Here is a 10908-nt window from a genome sequence, read left to right on the forward strand (position 1 = left end):
TTTGTACATTTTATTTGTGGATGAGTGTAAATCTACAAAATGAAATTGGGTCTTTTGAAAAATGCCTATTGTGAATCATCACAAATCACCAAAGTCTGTTACCGCTCAGAACTGGGAGTCTGTAATCAAGATGCAGTCATTCTATGTGTATCCAACACAAATCAATCTAATAGGATATGATGAAAAGTTGTGGTTTGCTGAAAGATGAGCAAATGATAAATGAATTAGGTTATTTTACTTCTCGATTTTAAAGCTATAAAATACATAAACTTGAACAGAGATAGCAGTTATCAACATGCTTCTGAGTTGTCGCTGTTCTCTAAAAGCCTGTCACTTAACATAGTGGGACAGTCCTACACACATGATAAACGGAAGTTGTCTTTATGTGCAAAAAAATGCTAGAGAAGAAACTAACGTTCTTGAAGTAGGATTGACCTTTGAAGACTTGACTTCATAAAGTTACTTTTGGCAAATTTTGGTAGAGGAGATGATTTTGAACTTGTTCCTTTAACAAGTTCTATCTATCCAAAAGTTTTTATTAGGTGCTCTCACCCAGTCCACGCCCTAGAAAGGCTCTGGTGCTTGTGAGGCGTGGGAAAGGCTTGTGACCCAGTGACTACTTTGACCCGCCATTCGACACCTGTGAAGTGCAGTGAACTTGAGGATCCCCTGCTGGAAAATGTTCTTTCTTGGGTGCTTGTAATTAGGTCGAAATAATTTTTTAAAAAATTCCTTAAGTAATTATAAATGTTCATAACTCTTTTAATAGCCACACTTTAATTTTCTTAACATGTTCATCACTCATTGTTATCCTTTAAAAATTGATAAATCAATAGATGTTGCTCACATTCTATAAAAGCCCATCTGCATATGATTATTTAAAGTAATGCATAATATAAATTCAAAACAAAGCTCACTTGGAAGTAAGAACTCTCCTATAACTTATACTTCTGCACATTAATTTATCTCTAATCTATATACATAAGCCAAATAGACTTGTCATTAAAAAATATGTATACATATATGATTAAAAATATATATATTTTTTATCCTCACCCAAGGACATAGTCACTGATTTTTAGACAAGACAGAAACATCGATGTGAGGGAGAAACGTTTGACTGGTTGCCTCTTGTACACTCCCCGACTGGGGATTGAACCCACAACCTAGGTATGTGCCCTGATTGGGGATCTAGTCTACAGCTTTTTAGTGTACAGGATGATGCTCCACCCAACCAAGCTACACTGGCTAGGGCAAGTTTAAATCACTTTTTAAAAACTGACTTTTGTCAAATGAATATATGTACCCCTTTAAAAACCAGAGACAAACACTTCCAACTCTGTTATTAATTTTTTTGTTATTTTTTTTCTAGTATTTACCTCATTGACTACATATTATGCATCTCCTCTGTCCCGAGTCATCATTTTAAGACATTAGCTACTGATTTCCTACTATATATCAGGTGAGGATTTAGCGCTTTATTTTAAAAAAAATACTTTTATTGATTTCAGAGAGGAAAAGAGAGGGGGAGAGAGAGAGAAACATCAATGATAAGAGAGATTCATTGATTGGCTGCCTCCTGCATGCCCCTACTAGGGATCGAGTCTGCAACCTGGGCATGTGCCCTGACTAGGAATTGAACTGTGACTTCCTGGTTCATAGGTTGGCGCTCAACCACTGAGTCACACCGGCCGGGCAGGATTTAGCTTTCTTAAGTCACTCCTTTTCTCCACTTCCCTTTTGGTATAGCTATTATTCCTTTTTGTTGTTGTTAAATCAGTATTTAGAAATTACATTCATGACTTTCATACTACTTTCTTGGCAATTTCTCTAACTTGGTCATTTAATCTATTGAAATTTTTGTTTTCTCTATCATAGTTTTTTGTTTCATAGACTTTATTATTATTTGATAGTTCCTTTTTTCACTTTGAAAATAAGAGGGGTAACAATAAACAAACATCTGAGAAGAGATTCAGAAACACATTTATTTTTTTATTTTTGTTGTTAATCCTCATCTGAGGATATTTCCCCCCATTGCTTTTCAGAGAGCGGAAGGGAGGGAGTGAGAAGGCAGGGAAGAGGAAGGGAGGGAGGGAGAGGGCAGTGGGCCGAGGACAGAGGGGAGAGAGAAACTGGGCTGTGAAAGAAACACATTGATTGGATGCCTCTGGACAGCAGGGAGCAAGCCACAACCCAGGTACATGCTCTTGACTGGGAATCGAACCTGAGACCCTTTGGTGCTCAGGTCGGTGCTTAACCATTGAGCACACTAGCCAGAGTGGAGTCATAGACTTTATTTTATTTTTTTATTATTGTCTAAAGTTTTACATATGTCTTCTTTTTCCCCAATTGACTCCCCTCTCCCCCTGCCAGCCATTCCCACCCCAGGCAAGCCCCCACCGCCCCAGTGCCTGTGTCCACTGGTTATGCTAATACGAATGCATACAAGTCCTTTGGTTGCTCTCTAATCCTTCCCCCCCTCCTACCATTTGTCTCTGGATCTAGTTCATCAAATTATATTCCACATATGAGTGAGATCATGTGATATTTATCTTGAGTCATAGACTTTAGAAGCAAAGGAAGCATGTGCCTTGGGAAAGAAGGGAAGGGTGGTGTTGCTTCTGGTGAGAATGTTGGCATTCCCTCAGCTGACAGTCCTGAGCTCTTGGTAAAGGGGAAGCTTTCAGTCTGGCTTTTCTTAGAGGCCGTCAGCCCTTAGGAGAGTCTCTACCTTGCCATGATGGAGTGAAAACCTCCCATGACTTAGTCTCTGAGATTCCGCACAGTAAACTCCTTACTATCTAGTTCATTACTATGGCTTCTTACTTCATGTAAGTGATTTTCAGCTGAATTATCAATTCTGCCTCCTATTACTTAATTGTTAGTAATAGTAGAACTCATTCTATTTTCATACATTTTAAAACTAAATCTTGCCTTGATCTTAAAACTTTTTATCTGATTTTGCTTGTTTTCCTAAGCTAATATTCTTCTTCCCTTACCAACTTAATTCATTATGTCTTGTTATAGCAAAATTTATAATGTATTTGTGTGTGTTATCCTTACTTCAATTACTGACAACCCTAGTATAGTTTTCTTAGAGGTGGTTATCTTATTAGCTGAGTTTAAACTGCTCAGAACTAGTTAATAATCTATAAAGTGGGTTGTTCTTTAAAAATTTTTATTTTAGCATTTCCTTGCTTTCTGGCACCACAAGATATTTCAAGTTCATCTTGTAGTTATACCCTGTCCCATCTCCAGAATCAGCCATTTCTGCCAGGGGCACCTTTTTTTTAAAAAAATATATTTTATTGATATTTTTACAGAGAGGAAGGGAGAGAGATAGAGAGTTAGAAACATTGATCAGCTGCCTCCTGCACACCCCCTACTGGGGATGTGCCACAACCATGGTACATGCCCTTGACCGGAATCGAACCTAGGGCCCTTCAGTCTGCAGGCCGAAGCTCTGTCCACTGAGCCAGACTTTTTAAAGAGTGATATTAGAAACCACGGTCTGGGCACTAGGTGTGCTCATTGCTATTGGATATCATTGCCTCTGGGGTTTCTCAGCCAACAGCAGGAAATATATGTGAATATATTAACCTATATATGTATACATATCTACAAATATATGTATAAAAGGCTAATATGCTAAGTGTCCAACCATTCGACTGTTTGACCATTTGACCAGTAGCTATGATGCGCACTGACCACCAGGGGGCAGACACTCAACGCACAGGCAGGGAAACCTGGAACAGACTGATGAATCTCAGGGGGAAAAAGCATCCTGTCAGTCACCGGTGACTGACTATACTTTCCTTCTGGAAGACAAAATAGGCTGGGCGCTTAATGTCTTAACCAAAGATCTTATATGCATACTAGGGGCTTGGTGCATGGATTCGTGCACCGGTGGGGGCCCCCGGCCTGGCCTGCGGAGATCGGGCCGAATCCATGCACTGGGCCTCTGACATCCCCCGAGGGGTCCTGGATTGTGAAAGGGCACAGGCCAGGCCGAGGGACCCCACTGGTGAACGAATCTGTGCACTGGGCCTCTAGTTTATATATAATACATGTATATAAAAAACATATACATCTCTATATTAAGCTCAACATGAGTGTATACTGATGTTCTCAACTCTAATCCAGTAATACAGATCATTCTAGCCTTTCACCTTGCTTGTATATAACTTCCCACTCTGACAGTGAGGAACCTACCTCTCACCATCCACCCTCTGTTTCATTGTTCAGTTCCAGTATGCGTGTATGGTGCTTGCAGATTCGTAAAGCCATGCCCCTGGGGAAACGGCTTTACCAACCAGGGTACAACGCTATGTGTAGTTCCTTCTGCCTTTAGTCTTGTGCGCCCCCTCCTTTCCAAGATTGTTAGGTCGGCATCTTCCCATCCTCTTCAACGAGGTTTTTTCATACATTTATAGTACAGTTAGGTTCTTCTGTCAGTCTGTATTACATCTCTGACCTAAATAACTTTTCTAAAAGTTCACATACATAAAAGTTCATTTTTTGTGCTATAAAGTTCTATGGGTTTTTAGACAGGTATTTTTATTGATTTATTGTTTTGACAAAGTATTGTGTCATGTATTCACGGTTACAGCACCATACAGAATAGTTTCACTGCCCTAAAACTCCCCTGTGCTTCGCTTATTCAGCCTCCCTCTCCCCCCAACCCCCTGGCAACCACTGATCTGTTTACCACCTCTGTAATTTTGCCTTTTCCATATCTGAGGCCATTTTGTTTTACCAGAGGAAAATGGGTCCCCTAACTCCTCCCAGTGGATGATGTACACAGATGTCTGCTGGTGGAAACCAGACAGAAAAAAGTGGTTTGGGGTCTCATTGTTCAGCTTGAAGGTTTCACTTTGTGGCCCTATGTGCAGTCTTGTGCCTCACTCCACTTCCCACGGTCCCAATGGTCCCAAGTCCAGAGGCTGTTGGGTTCAATCTCCCCAGAGAATAAACACAGTCTCCTGTCGGGGTGGGAGTGGTGGTCACTCATTGGTCTAGGTTGAGGGGCACGCTTGGGGCCTGCCTGCTTTTTTATGGAGACTTTTGGCCAATCTCCTGTTTTTGCTCTGTGTTGCCTCTCACTTTTCAGAGGTAGCTGGGCCTCCAGTTCCTGAGCCGTTCTAGAGTTACAGATATCGCTGCTCCCGTCTCAGCAGATCACCGTCTGCAGGCACTCAGGCTTCCGTGCTTCCTCTGCTGCGCCGCTCCTTTCCCGCTGGCTTTCTGTCTTCCAAGATTACGTTCAGATCTCTTAACCACTGTTTCATTTCTCTCTGTCTTAGTGGGGTTATGCCACGTTTAACCAGAAGTTTCATTTGCTTTTAGAAATTTGCTATTTGGTGCAATTGTAATTACTCTGAAAAAGGTTAAAAAGCCACATTTCCTGGTATGATTTGTCTTTCCTTGATATGTATTTTGGCAATACAGCTCTTGGTGTATAACAGAGTTGAGATTTTTTAAAAAGTGTGCAATTGATTTCCCCATGAGTATTCCCTGTCTTTTCATGGGCCAGGAATAAACCTATTAAAAAAATGATCAGGCCCTGACTGGTTTGGCTCAGTGGCTAGAGTGTTGGCTTGCAAACTGAAGAGTCCTGGTTCGATTCCAGTCAAGGGCATGTACCTTGGTTGCGGGCACATCCCCAGTGGGGGGTGTGCAGGAGGCAGCTGATCAATGTTTCTCTCTCATAGATGTTTCTAGCTCCCTATCCCTTTCCCTTCCTCTCTGTAAAAAAATCAATAAAATATTTTTTTTAAAAAAAATGATCAGTCCCATTCTTTTGAAACTTGCTGAGGTTAACATTTTTGCTTCATATGTGGTTGCTCCTATGGAGACATAATAGTGACGGTCACTGTTGGCAGGATTTGCAAGTTTCTACATTGACTTTTATGGAAGTTTGCTTTCTGACAATGTGTTTCTCATTCTTTTTTTAAAAAAAATATGTATTTTTATTGATTTCAGAGAGAAAGAGAGAGAAATATCAATGATGAAAAAGAATCATTGATTAGCTGCCTCCTGCATGCCCCCTACTGGGGACTGAGCCCATAACCTGGGCATGTCCCCTGACGGGGAACTGAACCATGACCTCCTGGTTCATAGGTCAACACTCAACCACTGAGCCACGCCGGCCAGGTTGTGTTTCTCATTCTTTTGCAGCAAGTGGAATACCAGCAGGTCAGACGGACTTCTGGACAACTTAACTTTGGACTTATCCTTAAAAAGAATATGGGGCAGAACCTAAGCTCTATTTTCTTTAGTAAAGGAAAATAATATTGATAAAATTCCTAACTGTTCCTATAATTCCAGTAAATGGAACTGGTACCTCTAATGGTTTATGGTTATGTTTTACTGAATGCACTAAAGGGCTGCATGCATTTTCTTATCCTAAAGGACCAAATGGGATGAGAAGAAGTAGCAATTTTAATAAGGGGTCCCTAGCCCACCATGGACCATATGCCTTCCCTTATGTGGTCTCATTTACTCTCATTCTCCCACTGCGGTCACTGTGAACCCTGTACAGGTATGAACTTGGGCCTTCTACTTCAAGGATGGCAGAGCCAAAGTGGGAGGCCAGGGCCTGTGCACTTGCCACTGTGCTGCCAGCTTTGGGCTGGGTGTCCAGCTTAGGTCCCATGGTTCCCCTGGCTTTGCATCCAGGTCAGTGGGAGTCAGCAGCATGGTGATTAAGCCAGGACTCTGGAGCCAGACCACCCACATTTAAGTGTCTATTCCACCATGTTGGGCTCTGTGCCTTAGTTCCTCCATTTGTGAAATGGAGAGAATGATAGTTGCTGTGGGAATTAATATTAGAAACCACCTAGTAAACACTATCCAAGTGTTTGCTAAATAGGTAAATTCTATTGAACTTTTCATCCTCTCACCTGCTCAGTGTTTAAAGGAAAGCAAATATTTTCTTTAGACCTTGCCAAAGGCGGGGCTGCACGGACACAGACGTGTGTAGAGGTGAGAGCATTTCCGTTCTTACATGGAAGATTTGGGGCAGATGGGTAACACACTTTAACTAAAATGTCACAGTGCCACCATCTGAATTCAAGATATGCTTCCACCCAGATACCCTTGAATAGCTACATAGATCTTTAATAAGGGTGAGGATAATCAGACAAGAAATGGTAAAATAATTGAATTATTTTTGTCTTTATTCTATAAAATGAGGGGGCAGAGCTGGATGACTCCAAATGCATGTGATCGTTATAATCACTAAGCGTCCTGATTTAGTAGGCTACCTCGGACCTATATAATGTAGATGCCGAAGATGCCAATCTGCTTAGAAAAAACGGAATGAGGTAACAGATAAAAATCAGCTGTATTGTTTGCCACTAAAATTCCAAAGGCTACCCACCTGGCGCACACACGCCGCCAGGAGATGGCAGATACCTTTGGTTATGGCTCTGTTTCCTTTTGTCCACTGGCCAGTGTAACCTGTTGTCCCTGTATTGAATAAATCAATGGCAGTGGTGCCATACTTTAAAAAAAAAAGTATTTATTGATTTTAGAGAGAGGGAGGGAGGGAGGGAGAGAGAGAGAGAGAGAGAGGAGAGAAACACTGACGTGAGAGAGTAACCGATCAGTTGCCTCCTGCATGCACCCCAACTGGGGATCCAACCTGCAACCTTGGCCTGTTTCTGCCCTTCTTTTTTTTTTTTTCTTGTAGTTTTTTTTCTTTATTGATTAAGGTATTACATATGTGTCCTTATTCACCCCATTGTCCCCCCCGCCACTCATGCCCTCACCCCCCTGGTGTCTGTGTTCATTGGTTAGGCTTCTATGCATGCATACAAGTCCTTTGGTTGATCTTCTTCCCTTCTATTGAGGAGGAGAGGTGAGGTAGGATTGAGGTGGAGGTGCCCAGCTGATCTTCATTAATATCTGGTCAGTTGCTAATTTTAGGAAGCGGTTCATTAGTATTTGGGAAGTATGGTCAAGAATTTCTTCATTTGCCTTTTCCCCCACTGGAAAGACCCTGTTGAAATGACATGTCTGTACTTAGTTTCCCAAGTAGTTGGAATTCTGCTGCTACTAATAGTTATCAGTGGAGCATTTATTGCCAGGAGAAAGAACAGAGGCAATATTATGTATTAGTTAAGAGTTGAGCCCTGGTATTGAACTGGGTTTAAGTCCTCACTGTATTATTTACAAGCTTTGCGATTTTGAGTAAGTCACTTAACCTTTTGGGGCCTCAGTGTTCTCATCTAAAAAATGTGAATAGTGAGTGCTCCATCCATGTTAGCTGCTGTTAACACCATTGTTATTGTTAATGATTTTGTTAGCTGACCAATGACTGGGACCAGTGCAAGGCCCCTTTCTGGGTCTTTCTCAAGTATGATGAGTGAGATGACCAAATAGCTTCATGCTATGAGACGCTTCCCATCTCTAACTTCAGTTTTTCTCTCTGGCAGCAGCTTCCCAGTGAGTACTGATGACTTCAGTTCATTCTTTCTCTTGCATATTTTTTTCTGGGTCACTACCTGTGAAATCAAGGTTTTCTGGCTTAACATTGAGAATAGATAAATCTTAATCGATTATTTTCCATTACCATGGACCATTAGCTAAGAGATCTGATCTATCACAAATGGAAGAATTTGTTCCATCATTCTTGAAATCTCCCTGCCAGGACAATGTTTAATATAAATATTTTATTGTTGATGAAGATAGTGCTGCAAAGGAGCAGAGAGTCACAGAGTTATACTGCGGGGTTGAGGAGAAAAGGGCTGAAGAGGAAAGCCTGAGTGTGGACATTTGCGGAGCAGCTCAGCTGTTGAAAGTTGGTATTAACACCCAACTTCTCAGAAGCTTTTCCTCGGGCAGGGGGGGGAGGGGGGGGCTTGGTGGAGCACTGGCTTGAGAGTGTTGCTTAGCAACAAGATGTCAGAGTCAAGCAACCCATCCCCTGCTTCGCCTCCACCAGCCCTCAGCTGCCACCCTGAGGCTCCTATTAGACAATCAAATGTGCTGGGAGGGAGGGACCAGAGAGAGGGGGCAAAGTTTAGTCATTGAACGAAGCAGCCTGGAAGTATTTAATCTGTAGACCCAGTTCCCCAGCGCCTCCAGCCTGAACTGGAAGTGGGCAGCACTCTGGAGACCAGCGAGCCAACTGCACAGAAGTCTCTGACCACCTCAGGAGAAACCACACTTGGGGAAAATGTTTGCGGTGCACTTGGTGGCGTTTTACTTCAGCAAGCTGAAGGAGGATCAGATCAAGAAGGTAAGGACTCAGGAGGCTGAGCGCGGTCTCATTCTGCACCGACAACACGATCCCTGCCTACACCTGCGGGGATTGAGAGCTTATTAGAAAACGGGGAGCACAGGACCAGGGAAACACTCATGGAGGGGGAAGAGGACATTGCCTGTTGTCCGGAGCCCGGATCTCACTCAGAGCTTCCTGGCGGATATCGGATGGGAAGGGGATGAGGAGAGTCTTCAGAACCCATCTAAGTGGTTTGGGGTAAGGGGTGTATGAGAGGTGAGGGTAAAAGGAAAGGAGAGTCATTCTTAAAGAAACGTTGAGAACTTGTAATTTGTGTTACTTTTCATGTGCTTGAAAGAATAGGAGGAAGGCACCAGAGGGATGGGAGGGTTAATGTACAGTCATCGAAATACTTATTTGCATGTGCTGTTTGCCAGTGGTAGACTACTAACGGCGTGCATTGTTTTGCCACTTTGTCCAAGAAACCTGCCTACAAAATTCATTCCAAGGTGACTGGTTGAAAGTTGCCAAGGCTCACCTGGGGGCCATCAGCATTTTCCCAGCTGGCACGAACTCAGCCTGTCACTCTGGCCACCAGCTCAAGGAAGTCCTCCCCGCAGGTGGACTTAGCCAAGGTCACCCAGGTATTTAAGGTGGTGCTGGGGACGAAGCCGAAGTGCTGGCTCCCCCTCCTGCATCCTTTCCCTGGTGCCCCGATGCCTCTGGGCTTTTCCAACAGACTCTCACTACATCCTGCTCATTAGAGAGTTGGGTTCGAGGTTATAGCAAACGTTAGAATATGATAAACTCACCAAGTTTAACTTGTCCTAGTTTTCACTCGTTGCTTAGATTCATGAAGCCCTTTATGGCTTCTGAAGGAGGTGGGACGCGCTAGGCAGCCCTGCTCAGGACTTCACTTTCTGCTCTTACCTGCTCAGTAATGATGAAACCGGCCCCAAGGGGAGTCTTTGGACCTTGACACCTGTGGTTCTGCAAATGAGTTTCCTTTCCTTGGGCCTCTGTGGTGGTTCATCTTTCGTTACAGCTCGAATCAGGCGGGTCTGACTGTCCACAGCCGCGTGCAGGCTCAGGAGGCCCCTGTGAGTGGAAACGCAGCCTCCACTGGGTGGTTCCAGTTCTTCTGGCTGGAGGGTCAGCCTCTGTCAAGGCCCAGAGCTGACCCTTCCCCGCCCTGTGGGAGGCAAGAGAGCTTTTGAGAGTCACTGAGAAGGGAGAGCCAGGAATACTCTGTAGCCACCTTAAGCTCGTGACTCCCCAGGTGTCAGGAGTCGTATGGGAGGCTGGTTTATGGGTTGCCAGGATGAGTCACAGCTCGGAGAACACTGCTCCGTGTGTGCGGGAAACACACCTGGGCAAAAGGCACAGGCGCTCTCACTCAGGCAGGTAGCCCGTCCCCTCTTTCGTTCCTGTGCTTCCTGCCTCTGGAGCTGCCAAGATCCTGAGCCCCACTTGCTGCTAGGGTTTCTATGCAGACCCTGGAACAATTTTTTTAAAACTCCCTATACCAACATTAAAACAGAAACAAAACACAACCTAATGGATGGAAGAGAAGGAAGGAGGGAAGAGAAGGAAGGAAGGGAGGAAAGAAGGAAGGAAGAAGGGAGAGAGAAGGAAAAGAAGGAAGGAAGGAAGGAAGGAAGGAAGGAAGGAAGGAAGGAAGG

The 10908-nt window shown here is 43.6% G+C and overlaps 1 protein-coding gene across 2 annotated transcripts in view; it reads left to right on the top strand.

The window, feature by feature from the left end:
* The first annotated feature begins 9055 nt into the window (after positions 1 to 9055).
* The window catches only part of HKDC1 (hexokinase domain containing 1), a 39756-nt gene continuing 37903 nt past the window's right edge, over positions 9056 to 10908 (top strand). The window contains exon 1 of one of the 2 annotated variants that reach the window (XM_005876815.2): positions 9056 to 9244. In XM_005876815.2, coding sequence (XP_005876877.1) covers positions 9182 to 9244 — 63 coding nt within the window. In that variant the 5' untranslated portion in view covers positions 9056 to 9181. Of the gene's footprint in view, positions 9245 to 9784; positions 9871 to 10908 lie in introns of those variants that run through there. The other variant, XM_014548179.1, reaches the window with a different exon arrangement.

The sequence above is a fragment of the Myotis brandtii genome, unplaced genomic scaffold (assembly GCF_000412655.1).
Source record: "Myotis brandtii unplaced genomic scaffold, ASM41265v1 scaffold499, whole genome shotgun sequence".
Taxonomy (NCBI): Eukaryota; Metazoa; Chordata; class Mammalia; order Chiroptera; family Vespertilionidae; genus Myotis; species Myotis brandtii.